This window comes from Habropoda laboriosa, unplaced genomic scaffold, assembly GCF_001263275.1.
Source record: "Habropoda laboriosa isolate 0110345459 unplaced genomic scaffold, ASM126327v1 scaffold486, whole genome shotgun sequence".
Taxonomy (NCBI): Eukaryota; Metazoa; Arthropoda; class Insecta; order Hymenoptera; family Apidae; genus Habropoda; species Habropoda laboriosa.
This window is the reverse complement of record NW_017100724.1, coordinates 934,619-956,039: the sequence shown is the minus strand read 5'-3', so window position 1 is coordinate 956,039 and position 21,421 is coordinate 934,619. Positions and strand designations below refer to the sequence as shown.

Below are 21,421 nucleotides of genomic sequence, written 5' to 3'. Positions count from 1 at the left end.
AGATGAGAGCTACAATGTAACACGATCTCCGTTTTATCTCTAACATTCTTGACCGGCGAAGTAACGGCAAGTCTCTGAATCCAAGAGAGGTACAGAGAAATTTTTCACCTGTAAGAACACCTCGTATTCTATAGGGCAACATGTCTAGAATCTATGTGAATGTGATTTACTGAACATGCATTTTATGTATATGACTAGAGTCCGACAAAAGCGTGAGAACCGAGCGCACCAGTCATGGTACACTGAGTCAGACTTCGACCATATGAGAAAAATGGAAGGAATTACTTTGGTACGGTATATCTGCATCACTCAAGGTCAAGATACATCTCCTGTTTCTTAGGAAAGCAGTACATTAAATCATATCAATCATTCGGAATTATGTGACATAAAAGGAAAAATTCTGATGATATTTCATGCTCATTGTACTGAATCGTGAAAGAAAATGTATGTCAGACACAACTACGCCGAACATTTAGTACCATTGGAGAATGACTGATTGAGGACAGTAAAAAGAGATATAACAATACGTTGTACGATGAGTCATCTTTTTGATAGATTGGAAAAAGTCAGTATTTTATAATAAATTAAAATAAAAGTTTCATGAGTTCGTCAGGTAGAAAAAATAACATTCGATAAAATTTAAATATACAATATGAGTAATTGGTTAGAATTTAAGTTTATAATAAATGTACTCAGAGAGCATTAAAGGGAATAAACATGGATCATCTATACCTCAGTATATCTTGCACTTCATCATGCGTTATTAATTCGATCGATTTTCATATACGTGTTGAATACACCTCGTACATAGCGAGTGAAGCCATATTAATTAAGATAGTCAACAAGATAATCATGAAACGGAACATCATTCGGTAATAGTTTCCCCAATAATCGCGTTATCATTGGATATCGCTGTTTGAAAAGCGGCCAGAACATTTTCCTTTATATAGCATCCTCCCACTAATATAGACACTAATTTTGGAATACCTGTTGCAACATGTGTTATACTTTTACGGCAAAAACCACGTAACACAAATGACAGTGCGTTTCGTAATTTTGTCCCAAATACTAAACGTATCTTTTATTTGCAACAATAGCGTTCTGTTTCTTCAACATTATAAATGCAAAAATATATAAAAATAAACAAAGAATTTACGTGTGAATTCATTGCGTATCATAAAAAGAAAAGCTAGTATTAAAAGATTAAAATAGCATGATACTATTACTTTAATAATCAGATCGTTTTACACATATTTTGCATTGATTTGTTATTTTTTAGACGTTATATTAATATCGAAGATTTATTCGACGCACGTGCTGTAACCAACCCATTGTATTTAAAGTCTCATAATATTATTAGTTATATCTCGATGAGCTATCAATACGAATGATCAAAGTATTTCTTGATTTATACAAAACTTTCTATCGTGATTCACTTTTTCTTATTTTCTTCGGTACATAAATGAATACACGAAGTCATGCTTTAAATACAAAGATCTTTATTAGCATTATTACGACTAGTTACGAGAATTATCCATGGGATAACTGGCGTCTCGGTTTCCAGGTACTTGTCACTCGGAACGGAATGCGTAGATGCGTTTCGAATCGCTGGGAGATTCCAGTACGCTATTTAGAGCAAGCTCGAAAGTGTAGACGAATATACTTAACGCTCAACAGCGTATCATACCTCTAACCTTAATTATGACATGGGAGTATCGTTAACTTTGTCATTATACAGTCTCTGATGAAAGTAATGTGGTTTTACAAGCTCTTTTTAATTCGGAAATACCTGTCTCATAACGATCATAGTGGATGTATAGCATTTTGCAATTACAGCAATCGTTTCGGACAATTACACACAGCCACGCGTTGTTCACATACGAAATATTATTAAGAATAACATTTACGTCACTTAATGGAATAAAACGTAAATATCATACTTTCTTATTCATCAAGCATTCATCTTGAATACATCTAATGATTCTTCAAAACTATTAATTGTTAATGTATACTGAACATATTAGTGTTTAAGAATGAAATGGAAATAGTTCAATGGATATAGTATTACGCGTTAAAACAATTAATGTACTTATTTCTTGTTAGTCATTGTTTGATATAATTTATTTTTTGGAATGCTTAGAGGGTGAGAGATTTGAAAAGAACCAGTAAGACGTTCCATGCATTGCTATTTGTACATCGACTCACCTTGAACTGAACGATAGGTAATTCCGAAGAAATGCAGGGAAATTATGATCACTGATGTATGAGACCAAATTCCTCAACTTCAAATAATCGGTCGTAATCGAATGAACGAGTTAATTACAGAAGCTCGAATGCGGAACGTATAGAGCATGAAGAAAAGGAAAAATCCGAGGCAGATGCACCTTTCTAACTGTCACCTAAAGTAAACACCTGTATACACCAAGTCACAATCAGGTAGTAGACGCACACAAAAAACCGTCACAGTAAATATCCTCGGTGTAGAGACAGGTATGTTCGCGAAAACACGATAGTTAAATCAACAGCATTGAATTTGAGACGATGGATACATAGACACACCGCCTTGTGGCAATCACGAGCGGACTAAACGAAAGCACAACCGAATCCTAACGCGAAAACGAACGAAACGATCAGCCGAGAGGAGCCATGGCAGGTACGCATGCGCAACGAAACAGGAATGTTCGTGAATACACGTACGTTTACTACACCTATATACACCACACTAAACATCACGGTCGTACCCGCAGGTACGAGAAAGCACCAGTGTCTCTCAACCTACGAAGTATAAACCTGTTCAAATCTTGACTTAAATAAGGCTATTACCCTCTCTTGCGTACACATTTCGACCTATTAACTATTTGATTAATTTCTATAAATAAAACTTAATTCCCTTTACGTTAGAGTATGAAATAATATTCTCATAAAATTAGCCGTTTTTCATAAAACACATTTATATCTCTGTTAAAAATATCTATTTTTAATGTCTCTTTATGATGTAGTAACACCATCCGAATTTTTCTTGTAAACCTCTTTATAAACCAGTTCTTGCATTTGCATTCTGAGCAACATTCTTCTGTCGGCAGGCAAAGTTCTTATATGGGGTAGAAGACTCATAAGGAAATAATAATTATCATCAAAACGGTTGCCTTCTAAGGGATCTACTGGGAGACCAATGTTAGTGTCATTGTCACCCATCAACACCTGTTCGGGAGAAATATTTTGTAACATCATCTCGTTTTCAGTAAGATTGTCGGAAACGCTTTGAAACTCGAGATTGTCAAAATTTTCCTCGGGTTCCTGTTTCACATCTATATGATTAATACTGTCGATCTTTAATCCATTGTCATTATTTATCGACAGAAGATGATTCGCAATCGTATTTCGCTCATCTACATTTCTATTCGCTACCGACGAACCATTCTGCATTAGCGTTCCATCGCCTTCACCCTCGCTAGGTACGCGATCATCATCTTGACAAGAGTTGCTTCGCTCCCAAATGGGGGGACGGGGTAACATTTGTTCTTTTAAAAACTGTAGACTTTTAAAATGTATCCATACTGGCCTATTTCGATGAAATTTACTTTTGCGATAAACTTGGTCTTTCTTTAATTCCGCCCGAAATGTATCTCGTAAACCTTTCCATTTTGCTTTTAATACTGGCTCTGAAAAATGTGAGAACAGTATATTTAATTGTAATTCTACAACTTAAACCATAAAATATACATAATAGCCACTATACATATAAATGATATATCATTTGGTATCTCTACTTATATATTTTACGGTTCGTATATACATGTAAGTATATATTATTATAATAAACTTTGGCCTGTATAAAATGTAATTATGAATATCAGTTTAAATAACAAATATTACAAATCACGTAAGTGATTCATAAATGCGATAGCCGAAATTTATTGACTGTGCTTGCGCGCATGCGTCTTTATCTAACAAGCTTGTACTTGCAATTTAAATCTTGCCGTGTTATAATACTGTAAATAGCAACAAATTGTAAGTTATTAAGGGTTTGTAAAATAATATTCTATATGATTGTAAGATTCTTAGATTAAATTAAGTATGTAAATTGATTTAAAAGGTAATATACTCAGTAATGCAGGATGGTCAAAAAGTGAGGTTAACTCAATCGCTATTCGTATGAGCGAGTATACTGCAAAATACTATACTACGGAAAAAGCAATATTTCTACTTTAAAATCATGTATACATATTTCTAGTATAATAATCAAGAAAATTATAATGTAAAAAATTTTTTGTATATGAAAGAAATTTTTTATATATTTTACGTAATCATAAAATTTTAATACGTAGGCAAATATATAGTGAACATGTCAAATATTTTTTTAAATAAAAAAATAATCATTTTATTATGTCAATAATGGTATTAGTGGTATTTAAAGCAAATGCTTTTTGCTAGAAGTGGGATAAAAAATTTTTGACTACTTAGAATAAATCACCAAAATGCGCGCGCGAATGACATACATGACAAACGATTTCATCAATGCACCTACTGGCCAACTTGAATATCGATGCTATCTCCATCCAAACGCGGTTCGTCACTTCGCGATTGTGATAAGAGATATGCCTTTGGTTCCAAAGTGCCGGCCGCTTATAAACTTCGGCGATTAGCCGATTCGCGTCCATTTTCACTTCGTCCCTCATTTTTGCCGGTTAAATAAAAGAGCGATTCTCTGTAATTTTAACAGGACGAGAAACACAGTATTAGCTTGTCAATCCGATAGGAACAAAGTACAGGCGAATACTAGCGCTGGGATAGCGATTAGCGCGCAGGACGCTCTCGGGTAACGATCGATTCGCGTTTCGCCCTCATCTTGCCCTTGCTAGCGCGAATAATTTCGTTTTTCCCTTCTTACAACTAGCAACTTGCAATTTATGTATCAATTTCACATCCAAAATATAAATTAACTGATGCCCTATTATCTCAAAATTCTTATATATCAATTGTACAAAAACTGTTAAATTAGAAAATATTAAATATTATTTTGAACTTCAACAGAACACCAAAGTGGCAAGTATTCTTTTCGAATACGAAATATTTTATAAAAATATGAACATTATAACATTAATATTTTCATTATTAGGAGTAAATTTACAATATTTTATGAAATAAATTATTTATCGCTTGATACCCTAGCATGCTTGGATATAAATATAATCAGTAAAATACTATAAAAATCATATATATATGCAAATTTTGTACTATAAAAGATCACATATACGGAATCTATATTTTAGGGTATACATTTCTGATGTTGAACAATATGAATAATTTTGAACTAATAGCACAAGGTGCTGAAGCACGTCTATACAAAGGTGATTATTTAGGAAAGTCGACATTAATCAAAGAAAGGTTTGAAAAGAAATATAGACATACAGATTTAGATACTCGTCTTACAAAAGATCGAATAAGAGCTGAATGCCGTGCTATAATTCGTGCTAAAGCAGCAGGTAAAAAAATAACATAGATAATGTGGTAATATCATTCTAATTTGATGGAACACATTTGTACTTTCTTTTTGTTTAAGGAGTAGCTACACCAGCTATATATTTGGCAAATTTGGAACGACGATGTATTTACATGGAGTATATAGAAAACGCTACAGTATTGAAAGATTTTATTGATAAAAGCATTTCGAAGAAAATTAATGTCGATCGTTTGCTAAATTTTATAGCACAGGGACTTGGAGTGCTTATTGCTAAATTACATTCGAAAAATATAATTCACGGGGATTTAACTACATCGAATATACTTTTGCGAAATATTGATGAAGAAGTAGATTTTGAAACATATGATGGTATGCAAATATAGTATTGCAATTCATGGTACCTTAGTTATTAACATTTTTTTTTCTCCCTGTAGCAACAAACAACTTTGTTATAATAGATTTTGGATTAGCATGGATAGAGTCAAGCGCAGAAGATAAAGCAGTTGACATGTATGTTCTCGAACGAGCATTATCAAGTGCACATTCAGAAATACCCTTTTTGTTTTCAAAGATATTTCAAATTTATCAAGAATATTATACAAATAAAAGTCAATGTAAAGAAGTCATTTCTAAATATAGGGAAGTACAATCACGAGGACGAAAACGATTAATGATCGGTTAATTTCAATATATTTCATATAAATATATTAAACACATTTTATTCACATATTTTTAATAATTTATACATGTAAATATATGTTAAATAAACACTCTTATATGAAGATTGAGCGATATTATTTAGTTTGCTATTTATAATTTCAAAATTTCATATTATTTGCTTTCTTCATTTCGATTATTTTTATTTAAATACTAATAATTTTAAACAATTAGCAATTTCGTTTTTTTTTTTAAAAATAAACTATTTTAATAGTGAAAATAATATTGGGTATACAAATTTCATGAATAATACACAAAAGTATTAAATCTGATCAAGTATTGAGCAATATAGTTATTTAAAATGTTTATTTATATTAATTACCTGCATACTTATATAATCTTATTTGGCATATGCAACATTTTGTTTTCATAGCAATTTTTTACAGCACTTATTTATATTTATAGTATGTAATAATGGATTTAAGTTTGAAATAAAAATAATTTACAACTAACATTCAAAAACACTATTTTTAGTAACAAGTTCTTGATTTTTAGAATGTAATGCACAAGTTTCTATGTGGACAAGGAAAGTTTTAACGATAAATAGTTCTTATGTAATAATACTTAATTACATGTAACAAGTTATGCAAATAAATCATGAAAAATTCTATTGTATATTTCTTAAATACACTGTAAATCTGAAGTGCATGTAGTCTATATAGAAAGTAATTTTTTCCCATGAAAATGTTTATGAGGTAAATTGCATATATGCATAAAACACTTTTTTCTTGAAAAATATATGTATCTGATGTTCTTATCAGTCAAGTCATCATTGGTATAATTATAGAAATGATCAATCAAAATGCAACCCTGAATATATAATGATCCAAGTGACCTATACATAATAATTTCATTATGGTTATAAATAAAAAATTTAAGCAAAATAATATTAAATAAGTTTAATTACCAAAAAACCAGCAAATGATGTCATAAAACCTTCTTTAGTTAATTCCCATACACCACCAAATTCTTCCTCGTCAATTTGTTGAAAATTGCTAAAATATAGGTATGTAACACCTGCATTAACTAGTACAAATCTGAAATACCAAAATACAAATTTGAAATATGTAATTATGTATCTACAATTACATATTATTCGTCGTATATGTATATCAAATGTTTTTGTCTTACAATAGTAGAGCTATAAAACCTTTTAAAGGTATAAGACCCCATCCTATACCAACTATAATACCAATTGCTTGTCTAGCCCAATATATAACGTCAAGAAATTCTTCCTACGATGTATAAAATAAATATTATAAATATATCCATGAAAATAAATACAAAATTCGATTAAAGAAAATGTGGTTATGTTTACTTTATCTGGCCATTCGGAATTCGCTGTTATCGCACGTGTCCATACACTTAATTCGCATTTACCACCATTTCCAATCTTTTCAGATTTTGAGCGCGACATTTCTACACCTCAGCTTAATAATATAAAACTCATTAACATTTCCTAGATAAAACGAATGGTACACACTTTATTTCCTTAAACCCTATCTTTCGCTGCTACACTTCTATCTCTTGAATTATAGAAATGTGCCAGATTTCACACAATTTTTCACGCAAGCGCATTAATCCGATTGCACTTTATACGTTTCGTGTAACTTTCTTATTCATGTTAATGAATATGACATATGTACATTTTGAGCATAATTTAATACTTAATATTTGAAAACGTTATCAATTACGCCTACATTTAAATATTTCCTACAATCGCTTTAAAATTATTTTATTTAAATATATTTTAATACTATGATAATTATATTAACTAATATGATTTGAAACTTTTAGTATATGAAATCTATTGAAGTAATAACAATAAAAATATAATATTATTAAAATAGATAATTACCATATCTTTTGAAATCGTAGAAGTTATGTACATATACAAAACTGTTATTGTATACAGTAAAAAGAACAGTCCATGTTGCATATATAATAAGAGTCTTTATTTACTAGTGAATTATATTGCATGGTTAATAAGCCACGTATCGAAATCTGCGAATACTGTTATCAGTTTACATTCATATATGTCAACAACATATTAGATGATAGTTGATATATAGCAAAATCATTAGCAGATTTTGAGACGTGCTTAATCGTACAACATGTGTATACATAAGTATAAATACAGGAATGTAATGAAGAAAGTTAGTATGACACAACACACACACACGCGCGCGCGTATAAATATATCACTCACCCATTAGTGCATACATACTGCAATTGTTTTCAATATATTTACATACTAAATATTGTCTGCTACAAGTGACCTTTTTTGGTATACAGAATAATAATTAGTATCAAACTATTAACTGAAATAATAAAGGTGTAACATATATATATGTATAATATAAATGAATTATATTTTGAGGTTCAAAATTTCTTCATATTTAATACTTATTTCAGAAAGTAACTGTTATATAAATATTTCAAAAATCGATTAAGTTTTTGTTAATATACAAAATGATTCCATTTTTGGCACAGTAGTTTAAATTTTAATCCTTATATTACATTTGCATGATCTGATATATTTTCTTCATAAACATAGAATAGTTTTATCTATATCTTTTATACTTAAAAAGAAATTCACCTACAGCATAGTATGTATACAGACCATTGATTATATGTACTTATATAAAAGTACAAGTACATATATGTTTACAAACACTATTTTACTATGAAAGTAACTAAATTAAAAATTTCTCAGTAAAAGTACAATTATTAAGTAACGTCATAATTAGCTACCTTTTATGATACTGCTTTGTTACATTATTGAGAAATCTTTTAAATTGATTTGATAGTGTATGATTTGATGAATACTTTAAAAATTTAGTTTGCACCTAGCAAGATTTAGAATGAGTAATTATCTAATAAAAAATGTCTTTAATTAAGTAATTATTAGATTTTATGTTCAATCTATATGACATTCATGATTTTAGCTTTAAAGATTAGTGTTGAATGTAATCCAGATCTGCCAGAATACAACAATCATATTTTTCTTCACAATTTGTTTAATTATGTTAGGAAAGAATATTTTCAGTTTAACATGCAATATTGTTATGGAGCATATATTCCTAAGTATCTGTATGCAAAAGGACTTACACATTTTGTTAATTATGGTTATTAGTACAAATCCAATATCAAATAGATTTAAATATTTATTTGTTTATAAGAATTGCAACTGTGAATATGGATAATTTACCTATGTGTAACATTTTATACATGTATATGTACATAGGTCTTTTGCTATTCAAGAACTAGCTTTTAATATACTTATGTATGTAAATTGAATTGTATTACATTCATATTTTGCCATAATTTTTACATCATACAAAAAAACTGTTTGTAGAAAAGCTGCTCCCTTGTAAGAGGGTATGCATAGCAGAAAGACTTTAGTAAATTATTCTTAATTATAATACATCTGTAACAAGATATAAAATAGCAAATACGACATACAAATATTGCAAAGAAACTCTTGAAGTATAATAGTAGTCTGCAACATCTTTTTTCTGATTAATTTACTTGAAAGTTTAGTTTAGTTTCTTTTTTCGTGCATATCATATATGTGATATATGCATTATATAATGTTTATATATTTAATTACTACATTTTTTATAAATCAATGATAATCATTGATAGTATTATATTCTCCATATAAAATTTGTTTAACTTTGTCCTTATTACATGGAAAACAAAGTATTTGTTATTTTATGTTATGTTATATGGCACACTTCATACATTTTATGATTCTTGGAATTTTCTTTGTGCATTTATCAATTCCAGTTATATTTAAGAGACATTAATTAAAGGATAACATAATTTAATAAAAGTTGTATGAAAACAAATAAAAAAATTATAAACAATAACTAATCTGATCTAAATAAAACTTTGCATTTTTTAATGATCACAGGTCTGTTGCAACTGGTTGCATAGAAAACAAATGAAAATAAGTATTACAAAATTGTGAAAATATATTTCGGAAGATATTCCGAGTTTGATTACATAATACGAACAAATATTGTTTAATGTTAATAAAAATGCATTATGCTCACCTTTTCGTAGCAGTCATACATGTAGAACAATTAAAATCATGTAATTTGTGATCTATGATAGAGTCTATCAGTTTAAATGTACAAACAATATATAAATATTTTTATGTTAAAACAAATGTAACATGGTTTACCTTTAAAATAATATTATGAAAATATCAAACAGACCTTTCTTTTAAAATCTAAAGGAATGTAGAAGCATTTAACATGTTATTTATGGAAGTAAGTGTTTTAACCTATTGCAATGAAAATATTAAATGATTGTAGTACATTAAATACAAATACTTACTTCTAAATTAAGATAAACCACATTAAAATTGCAGCATTATAAAGAACTATAAGATTATTAATGCCACCTTAGTAATGGTACTTTCTATAGAGACCCTCGGCACCCTGTCTCTAATATCGTTTTAGCACTTGATTTTGCATTTGACTTAATATGGCACAAGTACAAACGTGTCACATTGCATACTTTTGTGCCCAATATAAAATATTTTGATAAAAGATATCTTAATAAGTATCCAGTCATTGACATTGACTTTTAAATTATTACGGCATTAAGTCACAATCAAACATCAACTACGTCATTATTGTAGTTGAAATTTGAATCACGTAAAAATGAAGTACGTCGAAGTTTAAAACTTATGCGATTTTCTTCAACCGTTTTCGGCACTTCCGTTACCTGAAAATATGACATTTATATGCGTAAAATTATATTTCACATACAATTATACTTGAAGATATTATTAAAACCTTTTAACAATGCCTTTGCGTGTTATGCGAAAAACAAACTATATTAACAGAAATTAAAATTATCAGCTCATGTTAATGGATTTCAAGCGCAAAACAAATTTTTGAAAGCTCTTATAAAAGGATATAAGCTATAAAATTTTATGTTACACTCTGTTTGAAAAAAATATCAAAGAATAAAAAAAAAGAAAGAAAAACAGACGTTACAAAAAGTACCTTGACATCTGGTTGGTTGATAGAACGTTGAAGCACCGACCTCCATGCTGCGGGTGCGGTATGCTCTAAAATAATATGTACAGCAAGGCTTCTTAATTTAAGGGTTCAACATGCATATTTACAATATACTTGGAATTAATAAGGATTTCATACTTAATTAAAAATTATGCGCGTATCAAGTGGTGTTTATCAGGTTACTATGTACACTGAGCATGCAATAGAAAAACACATTTCTGGCTTACCATTCTCTTTTCTTTCTGTTTTACTTTTATTTAAACTAGCTGCCAATTCCCTGACCGATCTTTTCTCTACACTTGTATTGCTTAAAGAACTAGCAGTACTACTTGCTGATAACGTTGGCGGTAACGAAGCGGGACCACTTACACCGCTATCTGTTGACCGTAGAAAAATAAATAAATGATATATACTATTATAAAGTAAAAATTTGATGACTAAACAATTTCCTGTTTTCCCTCATACCGGATTTTCTATCAGTAGCCATACTCCAAGGTCTTGGTTTCGGAGCTGTTATAGGCGGAGCAGGTTTACTTTTTGAAAGAGCGCCATTGTTTTTTCCATCTGTAATGGAACTATTTCCTTTGGTTAAAGATTTTAATACTGGAGATTTAGATGCTTCCGAATTACTCTTTATACTGTTACCATTAGTTGGACTACGAAGATCAAAACCTGTCGATCTTAGTTTAAGAGAAGGCAAAGACTGATTTGCAGTCTTATCCGTTTCTATTGTAGACTTTTTTGCTAAATTTTTTCTGTTTTCGTAATCCTTAGGAATAGATGTTGCATCTCTATCAGAAGAATTTGTAGTAGTTAACTGTTGCAATATCTTATTATTTTCATCCAAATCGCGTAAACTGCGTGCACTTGTACCAGAGCCAATGATCGGTAACGTGCTACGTTTAGATGTGTCAGCAGAATTACTAACACTATTATTGCATACATTGCTGCTTGTATCTTTATTACTATCAGATTTTGCAGCAATTCTTTCATGATTTTGAGCATTGTCAGTTGTATTTCGTCGAGCTAATGGGGATGCAGTTAATGGTGAATCACCCTGAGACCTTCTGCCAACAAGAGGAGAAAATTTTTCTAAATTATCACTAGACCGTGATCGTGGTGCAGGCTCAAGAAGTGTTTTTAACATTGGAGAACTACAACCAGGTTTCTTATCTGCTTCAGGTGGAATACTTTTGTGACTTGTAAGAGATAAATTTGGACTACCATCGGTTGGAAAGGTATGTAAGGAGCTATAATTAAATGTTTTTAAATAAATTGATGTATATATAATTTACATACAAAAATGATAAATTACAGTTTTAAACACAATACCTATCGTCACTTGTAGGAGATATAAGAGGTGTTGTTGGTGTAGTTGGCCTAAAGAATACGTCGAGGCCTTCTCCAAGAGCAAGGCCATCTACTGGTTGATCAGGTCTCAACATTGGTCTCGTAGGTGCCCTGGTTTTTGTTCTACGAGGTCTAGATTTTACTAAATGCTGTAATTGTTGTCCTACAGTGTTGGGTAATTCAGAAACAGAATCTAGTGACTCTGTTAAAGAATGTTCTGTTTCTGAAATAGCTGAAAAAATGTAATGATGTAAGATGTAATAAATTATAAATTTATCAAATGTGTGGTAAAAAAATATTAACCTTCTGCTTGACTTTTTGGCAACGATGGTAACAGATCTGGAATGTCATCAGCAGAAAGACCTTCCACAGAATCAACTACAGATTTTGGCCGCAATTTTCTTCCATGTAAACTTTTTCGTTTGTTTGATAAATGTGGCGTAGCCTACGTAGAAATAATCGTTAACATTGATAATATGTATATTATGCTTTTTTTTTATATAATTGTAATACATTTAATTACTGATGGATGTTAAAAAAACATGAAACTACTTAACAAATGAAATAACGTTTCTAACGGTGCATATATTTTACTTACAAGATTTAAATACTCCAATTTCTAGACAGACATGAAAATTTTGTACCATAGTTGTTATAACTTATAACTTATAAGTATTATTGTAATATACAGATCAAATTCTATATATAAGTATATTGTTTTCTTACCATGGGAGACTGATCACTGGAACACTGACCAATAGAATTCACAAGGGAATAAGTTTCTGGTGGACAATCTTCTTCTGAAGCAATACTAGTTCTACCAACAGGTAAAGCTGTAGATACACCTACAGTGCTTGTAACTCCTATAACACTTCCACTACTCATTGAACCAGCACTAGGTCGCAATACGTCAGGTGTACTGCTTCTTGTTCTGCTATCACAATCACCAATCTAAAAATATTAACATTAATGTCAACATCAAAATCGAAAGATTTTAATACAAAATTTTTAGTATAATAATTTTTAGGATTTATTGAAGATATAGTAAAATATACTATACGCACTAAGTTTTTATAGCTTCTTGATAATGATTCAATTACTTCATCTGTTATTCTATCAGACACATGTGCAGCAACAGCCAAATTTAATTCGCTATAAAAAAGAATTGTAAAAACATCAATTAAAATTAAAATTTTTATATGACGAAATTTGGTTTTTGAACAGGTAATCTTAATCCATACTTGACTCTATTAACTATATCTGCTCCAGCTTGTTCTGTGATGGTTGTATGTATGAATTCACTACTAATTTGATTTTTTTCCTTGCAACTATTACGTAAATCATCTTCTACTGCAATTGATTCACTTTCATCACCTCTAATTACAGTTTGTGAAAGTATTGTAGGACATTGCTCATTTGCACACTTTATCATAGCATCTAAGGAATCCTGTATTTAAATTTAAAGATTTGAAATTTATTGTGTATTAAAGAATAACAGTAAATGCTTAATCATAAAATACCTGTAAATATATGGTTACAACTTTATGAAGTTCGTTTGCCATTTCGTGTAATTTTAATTCAATAGGATTATTTTCATCTCGTCGTTGAAGAACTTCATGCAATCTTGGTAAAAGCTAAAAAATATTATTCATAAAAGTTTATTCTAAATTTCTATAATATTTAATTTTTTCATACCTGCTTCGAATTATCTGCATCTTGTATAAGTCCAGTTGCGTAATTAATGTCATTATTTGCATCACAGCTCTCTGCAGCTATAGCTTTAATAGTATCTTGAGTTTGTACAACAAGTCTATCAACCATTTGTTGTGTAGAGCTTAACAAAAATCCTTGTTGCAACCTAAATGCTTGTCCATGACTATATTTACAAGGTGTAACATTTCTTTGCAGTAGATCTTGTATTTTTTTAGCTAATTGTTCAGTTTTCTCAGCAGAAGTTTTCATACAAGGTTGCAAATCATAAATTGGAAATGGCATGTGCCTTACACTACAATTTCTGTAAAAGGATGTTACATATCAGAAAAAATATCAACATATTTTACATTATTGATACTAAGAATTACGTACTTCTCTAAAGCATGAACAATATCGGCATAACCTTGAAGTGTAATATTATTTTTGTCATAAATGATAGTCCTTAGATGATTATTAATTTGTAATGCTTTTGCCAATAACCTGGCACCAGGATCTCCTATCTGATTACCACTAATATCTAGAGTGTGAAGACATGTATTACTACCAAGAGCATTGATAAGATTGTAGAGATCAGATTTTAATCGAGAATCTGGTAAATGTAGCGCTTGCAAAACACAATCATCTTCTTGAAGCATTTGCACAAGGGCATCCATAACAACAGCAATATGTTTGTTTTTCATGCTTACAGTGTTGTGACCCATATACAATTGTTTTATAGATTTATTTTTCCCTATAGCAGTTATTACTTGTGCTAAATCAACATCCATATCTATAAAAAGATATATATAAAATAAATAATTCAGATATTGCTTGTAATAAACCTTGTTATAATAAAACGTACTTACTGCTATCTGAAATATCCAATGATGCTATACAACGTACACCATGAATACATGATTCTAATACATGAGCACCCATGGAGCCCAAGTTATTTCCACTCATATCAAGTTCTAAACCAACTGTGCTTTCATTACATGCCAAACCAAGTAACAAATGTTTCAGTGCTTCTAGTGGTAATTTGCAACAAGATATATTTAAGTACTTTAATGAAAGTGTAGCTGTAAAGAATTGCTTAAAGCTGGGAGGTATTTCTTTGGTCTTTTTGCTTGAAAAAGAATTACGAGCAACATTTAAATGGACTAGATTAGTTGCACAACCCCGTAATAAAGCACCAAACAACTGAATAAGATAAACAAAGAATATGAAATATTATTTATTATATTTAAAATCTATATCTACAAAATTTAAATACTTACACATTCTAGTGTTGTATCTGTACCACTTAGATCTAAATGAGTTAGGCTATTAGGTTGTGCCAAAAAATTGCACAAATTCTATAAATGAACGATAATTATTATCCACGTTTTACTTAAATTTATTGTAATAACTACTTGTTACTAATTTTCATATTACTATATAAAAACTACTTACATTAATGTCATCTTTTAAAGAGTTTTCTGAAAGATTCAAATATTGTAAACTAGTTGGCATGCTTCTATTTAAACTGAGTGCATGTGCAATTTGACTTATGCCTTTTCCAGTTAATCCACAATGTGCTAAGTTTAATTTCTGTAAACCTTTGGGTAATTTTCCAATAGGTCCGCTCAAATGTGCACCTCCTTAAAAATAATATTTTTATAAGTGATGTTACTGATGGAAGAGTTTATTTATTAATTTGAGTTATTCACCTAATAGACATTAATATTTAAATTAAACATAGTAACATATAGTATTATAAATGCTGAACACATTTAGCTATATGTTATATATGTTATAAAAGTAAATATATGTTGTAATATCTAAAATTATAAGTAAGGAATCATTTGTAAACATAAAAGAATGAGGAAACACTTAAATAATAAGTAATAGTAATAATCATTGGAAACATTAATAGCTATTTGCACACCTTGCATTAATTTGGCAATTATCCCACACAAGCTAGAGGCTCCTACAAAAATATAAAAAAATTGGACTGGGATACTTAAAAAATGTCTTAAAAATTGAGTGAAGAATAAAAAATTAAAAACATGACATGGATTTACTAAGGAGAAGCAGTCTATACAGTATGACCCATTTTGATCTATAAATGCTTAGATTAAAATAGGATTATAGACTAAAATAGGACACTCTGTATACAAATCTTTATAATTAATACTTACCTTTATCTTCAATAGTATTGTATGACAGATCAATGGTTTGTAACATTGTGTTAGCATTAGAAATTAGAGCTAATGACAATTTGTGTGCAAAATCCCTAAAATAAAACACTTTCTTAATTTATTTATTAAAATTAACTTTATATCATTTATATATTTCTAATTTTTACCACTTAATTCCAAGATTATCTAAATAAAGTTCCTGAATGGAAAGAGATCTACGCATAACATGTAATAATCTTTCCAAAGGTTCATGACTTAGTTTAAGATGAGATGTCCTTAATTTTGTAAACCAAGTATTATATTCCAAGGCAGAAATGATTGGCACCAAATCTTTTTGATCCAAATGATCGAAATCTCTTAAATTTAACTCTCTTGTATCATGGGAAAGGTATATTGTATCAACATCCTATAAATAAAATTTTCTTAAACAACATTCACTAATAATAATAATACAGTATTTCCAAATATTTCAATTAGTTACCCAAGCTACTTCTTCTCTGTATGGTACACCATGTAAATCACACATACATGCATATTGAGTTGAAAACCCACCACAAGGTCCTGTATGTCTTGTTGCTTCTGTGCTCCTAGCTAATTCACTACCTCTTATGCTCTGTAATCTACTAGCTGGTATTACTTCTATTTTTCTTATAATATAACTGTGATAACAATTATAACATTAATATCAATTATTCCACATTTACAACAATAAAAAATAAATACATAATAAAATAATAGACACATACTTTAATGGTACAGTGGGAAAGATATTTCGAATTGCAGTATGTAAGGCCTCAATCATTGCATCTACTTCTGTGGTGTCTGCACCTGCTCCTGTAGTAGTAAAATTGTAATATCTTTCTCCAACACTTAAAGATAATTGATTTGCTCTTTTGGATTCTATGGATGTTATTTCTAAGTAATGAAAATGGCAGTCGATCTGTAAATTAATACACAAGTAGTAAAATAATCATGTAACTTATCTCATCTAATCTCAACAACAAAATAATTATATAATCTCACTCTTGTGGGCACTTTTGCCGTTAAAAGAAATAGACGGCATGGTGAAAAAACCTTAAAATATAAAAATTTAATTTCTCATTACATTATTGTTCCAAATAACCAAATTTATTTTGAATTATATTTTGACACTAAATCTTACTTACCAGAACACGATTTTCCTGCTTATCTTGTTTTGTTTCCAATTTTACAACGTTTTTTAACAGTATCTTGACATGTTTACCGAGTAATGCTTTCACCGATTCTACAAAGAATGAATAATTTATGAAAAACTATACTGAAATAGGTACATCATAGAAAGTGCAAAACCAATAAAAATATTTATAAAATTACATCGTAACTCAATTTGCATACTCGTCAAAAAAAAGGAAAACTATCAATGTTTTTATAAACTTTATTAAACAATGACTATTTAAAAGAATAAATGTATTTTTTCGACGTGTGACAGTTCGATGATACGAACGTAAACATTCAGTAGAAGACAAACCGTTTAAATCTTTCGTAAGTTGCGATCTGGTTGACATTTTGCTAGCTGACTTATTTATCAAACATAACCAGGCCCATTTAAGACATTGTTTTTTTGTTACACGGTGACTGAACTTTTATAACTTTCTTAAAAAAATGTTAAGATAAAGGGCGATGTCACGAAACTATAAAGCAGAATAGCCGCCATATTAGCACCTGCCCGCGATCCACTCTGTTCCAGTCCGGTCCGTTCCATTCTTACAAGTGCGTTATTTGAATGATTTGCGAATAATTTTTTTTTCTTTCGTTATTGAGTATGGGGGGAAAGCAACAAAATAAATCCATCTTATAATCAATTCATCCATTTGTTTTGCATACAGAGTTATTTTTTAATGATATTACAGAATTGGTTATCAAAATACTGTTCCCCAATAGCAGAAGACATATTGTACCTTTAATTACATTATACTTTATTAATAAGAGTAAACATATGTTAATATTTTAATGTAAAAAACGTTCTACATCAGTAACATAACGACATATTGTAATATATAAAAATAACCAATGTTCATACAGTAAATGATAAAGAAAATTTAGTGTGTGTGTGTGTGTGTGTGTGTATTATATTACTTTTGGTAACAGAACTGAATCTACATTTAAACATGTTTGCAGTAAAAAGAATTTTCAGTAGAATACAAATTCCTTTATATAGACCTTACACCATAAATTCTAAGCTAATTGAAGTTACACATGAAGATGATACAGGTAATGTTATAATTTTGAATTTTATGAAGTTTTTATAAGTAATTTTATTGAATAATGTTTACTTAATGATTTTATTTAATAGGTATTGCTACAGTATCAATGGCATGCCCACCTGTAAATAGTTTGAATAGGGAACTCTTAAATACTTTAAACACATCTCTAAAGAATATACAAAATCAAAAGTGTAAAGGTGTTATATTGTCATCTTCATTACCAAATGTATTCTCAGCAGGCCTTGACATAATGGAAATGTATGATAGGAATGAAAAGCAACTAACTGAATATTGGCATACATTGCAAGATACATGGTTAACTTTATATAATTTGCAAATACCAATAGCTGCTGCCATTAATGTATTATTTCAGATATTATTAACAAAATACTTAACATTATGATACAAAGGATAGACATGATTATTTTTTTAAAGCACAAAAATATTTCTAATGTATTTTTACCTACAAAGGGTTCCAGTCCAGCTGGGGGATGCTTATTAGCACTTTCCTGTGAGTATAGAGTTTTAGTTGAAGGAAAACATACCATAGGACTAAACGAAACAAAATTAGGAATTGTTGCTCCAGAGTGGTTTAGAAATCTTTACATTGAAACAATCGGTTATAGAAAAGCTGAAATAGCACTTTTACGGTAATTCATTATTTTGTAAATATCTAATAAAACGTTTACCTTTTTAAAATACTGATAATTAATTAAAAAGTATTAATTTAGAGGAACTCTATTCCATCCAAAAGAGGCACTAGAAATCGGACTTGTAGATGAATTAGCTTCTGATAAAGCCAATGCAATCAAAAAATGTCAAGATTATATTAACAGTTTTAAAAGTATACCTTGTAAGTATATCATTTGTTTAATTACTTGAGAAATATAAACTCAAAATACATTTCTTTTAAAATGTTTATAAAGCTAAAGGTCGACTAAAAACAAAAATGGAATTAAGAAAACGTAATTCACTTTGGTTGAAAGTAAATAGAGGCATGGATCTAAATGAATTTGTAACATTTGCTCAATTACCAGAAGTACAAGCTGGTTTAAAATTATATATTGAATCTTTAAAGAAAAAATAAGAAATATGTACTCAAATGTTATTTCTAAATCCATGTATTTTAAATTTATCATTTTTATATGGATTTTATAAAACCAAAATATTTTATATAAGAATATATTAATGTTAATACTATATTATATAATAAATTAATGCAATTTAACAAAAATTCTTTTATACTAATTCTCCAAAACAACGCATTTACGAATATGTTACCGTATTTTATGTATCAAGTGCTAATATAACTTCTGAATCATTAACATTTAAATTTAATTGTTGTAATAATTGTAAAAGTTCTTGTTGTTGAGAATCTGCAAAATGTGAGGTTTCTAGTATTTGCTGATTATTTCTTTCACTCTCATACCTATTGAATTAAAATAAATGTATTATAAACTATAAGAAAAGAAAGTATCTGCACTAAGAAAGTATCTCATGATAAGACTAACTTACTTTATTAATTGTTCACTATACTCTTCAAGCCAATTTTTTACTCTATTTAACATAGTATCTTCTCGAGTATCTATTACCTATAATTAGAAAGTATATTACTTTAATTTACAAGACATGAAAATTAGAAATATATACTTACTTGCAAATGTTTATCATGAGAATTGTTAAGATTGTAATTTAACATGTCTTTATCTTCACATAAATTTAGCATATGTTGTGGCATTTTTGTATCATCTCCAAAACCACTAAGGTAGTATAAAATTGCCCCATTAACAGTGTCATTATATTCTGCCTCGCAATTACGTAATTGTGAAAAATATCCTCGTACATTTGTCAAAAAAGCATCCACCATGTCAGAAAGATTCATTCTAAATACTTCACTAATATCCTTTGGCAGATAAAATGCTGTTTAATAATTTTTTCAGTATAACTCCCATATACAAAGCTTGTTTAAATTAAAACGTACCTCTATTTGTTCATGCAATTCTACTTCAATAGACATTAATTTTGTCCATGCGTCAGTTATCATATCATTAAATTCTTCAGAGAATTGTTGTGCTTTTTGACTTATATCTTCCAATGTAGTAATATCTACATCACCAACCAATTTTTTTAGTAATTGTTTAATACTTGCTATAATAACAGTTTTTCTTTGTAATACTCCATTCACAATTCTGTAATTTGATATACATATATTGCTACTACTACTTTATATCTTACATTTTATACTTATGATATATAATATTATTTACATTCTGCCTTGATTTTGTGAAGCAGTTTTACCCTCATTTACAGCAGTATTAAAAACATTTATTTCTCCCATTCGTTTGTCATTTTCTTTTATACCTATTTCACATAATTCTTCACATATAGTAATAAAGTTTATTTTATATTGTTCAAAAGCATTTTGTGTATCTTCATTTACCATAGATAGTTCTTTACCCTCTATATATAAAATTAATATACATAATAATTTCATATATGTTGATACGTGGAAATAAATGGTAAAGAAGTAATTATTATATGTAGAAATAAATTTATAAACCTTTGTCATTTTCAAACATTTGAAGAAACAGATAATCTCCATCAAGATGTTCTACATATGCAGTAGTAAGAAAAGCTAATTTCTTTTCATATTCATTTTTTGCATCCAATTCTTGTTTTTCCTTCATTTCAGTTTCTGCTAAGGTATTCAAGGTTCGACTACATTATAGATAGTGA

General features: G+C 29.3%; 6 protein-coding genes across 6 annotated transcripts in view; 2 read left to right on the top strand and 4 right to left on the bottom strand.

Moving 5' to 3' along the window:
• Positions 1–2,988: 2,988 nt before the first annotated feature.
• LOC108577095 lies at positions 2,989–4,679 on the bottom strand. Its single transcript, XM_017940193.1, has 2 exons — positions 4,529–4,679; positions 2,989–3,662 (listed from the first exon to the last, which is right to left on the bottom strand). Exons 1-2 carry the CDS (start codon positions 4,677–4,679, stop codon positions 2,989–2,991), a joined length of 825 nt encoding a protein of 274 aa, XP_017795682.1.
• A 608-nt stretch (positions 4,680–5,287) lies between these two features.
• On the top strand, positions 5,288–6,146 carry LOC108577085 (TP53-regulating kinase). The gene is made up of 3 exons (XM_017940182.1): positions 5,288–5,486; positions 5,564–5,833; positions 5,899–6,146. The coding sequence occupies exons 1-3, from the start codon at positions 5,288–5,290 to the stop codon at positions 6,144–6,146; spliced, it is 717 nt and encodes a 238-aa protein (XP_017795671.1).
• Positions 6,147–6,974: 828 nt separating this feature from the next.
• LOC108577087 (uncharacterized protein C20orf24 homolog) lies at positions 6,975–7,686 on the bottom strand. The gene is made up of 4 exons (XM_017940185.1): positions 7,500–7,686; positions 7,313–7,416; positions 7,089–7,218; positions 6,975–7,016 (listed from the first exon to the last, which is right to left on the bottom strand). The coding sequence occupies exons 1-4, from the start codon at positions 7,596–7,598 to the stop codon at positions 6,975–6,977; spliced, it is 375 nt and encodes a 124-aa protein (XP_017795674.1). The 5' UTR covers positions 7,599–7,686.
• Positions 7,687–10,628: 2,942 nt separating this feature from the next.
• LOC108577042 (F-actin-uncapping protein LRRC16A) lies at positions 10,629–18,059 on the bottom strand. Its single transcript, XM_017940130.1, has 24 exons — positions 17,950–18,059; positions 17,609–17,706; positions 17,466–17,516; positions 17,189–17,382; positions 16,924–17,101; positions 16,610–16,848; positions 16,443–16,537; positions 16,190–16,231; positions 15,715–15,902; positions 15,540–15,617; positions 15,129–15,462; positions 14,656–15,052; positions 14,266–14,584; positions 14,091–14,204; positions 13,812–14,017; positions 13,635–13,722; positions 13,297–13,521; positions 13,169–13,189; positions 12,874–13,015; positions 12,553–12,802; positions 11,686–12,470; positions 11,448–11,606; positions 11,206–11,270; positions 10,629–10,921 (listed from the first exon to the last, which is right to left on the bottom strand). The coding sequence occupies exons 1-24, from the start codon at positions 17,984–17,986 to the stop codon at positions 10,808–10,810; spliced, it is 4,419 nt and encodes a 1,472-aa protein (XP_017795619.1). The 5' UTR covers positions 17,987–18,059; the 3' UTR covers positions 10,629–10,807.
• A 501-nt stretch (positions 18,060–18,560) lies between these two features.
• Positions 18,561–19,772, top strand: LOC108577077 (enoyl-CoA delta isomerase 1, mitochondrial-like). The gene is made up of 5 exons (XM_017940175.1): positions 18,561–18,692; positions 18,775–19,046; positions 19,157–19,335; positions 19,417–19,538; positions 19,612–19,772. The coding sequence occupies exons 1-5, from the start codon at positions 18,590–18,592 to the stop codon at positions 19,770–19,772; spliced, it is 837 nt and encodes a 278-aa protein (XP_017795664.1). The 5' UTR covers positions 18,561–18,589.
• A 200-nt stretch (positions 19,773–19,972) lies between these two features.
• The window catches only part of LOC108577041 (dynein regulatory complex subunit 3-like), a 2,121-nt gene continuing 672 nt past the window's right edge, over positions 19,973–21,421 (bottom strand). Inside the window, exons 3-8 of the mRNA XM_017940129.1 lie at positions 21,246–21,399; positions 20,953–21,145; positions 20,667–20,874; positions 20,340–20,588; positions 20,201–20,277; positions 19,973–20,114 (exon numbers count right to left, since the gene is read on the bottom strand). Of these exons, the coding sequence (XP_017795618.1) occupies positions 19,973–20,114; positions 20,201–20,277; positions 20,340–20,588; positions 20,667–20,874; positions 20,953–21,145; positions 21,246–21,399 (1,023 nt within the window). The remainder of the gene's footprint in view (positions 20,115–20,200; positions 20,278–20,339; positions 20,589–20,666; positions 20,875–20,952; positions 21,146–21,245; positions 21,400–21,421) is intronic.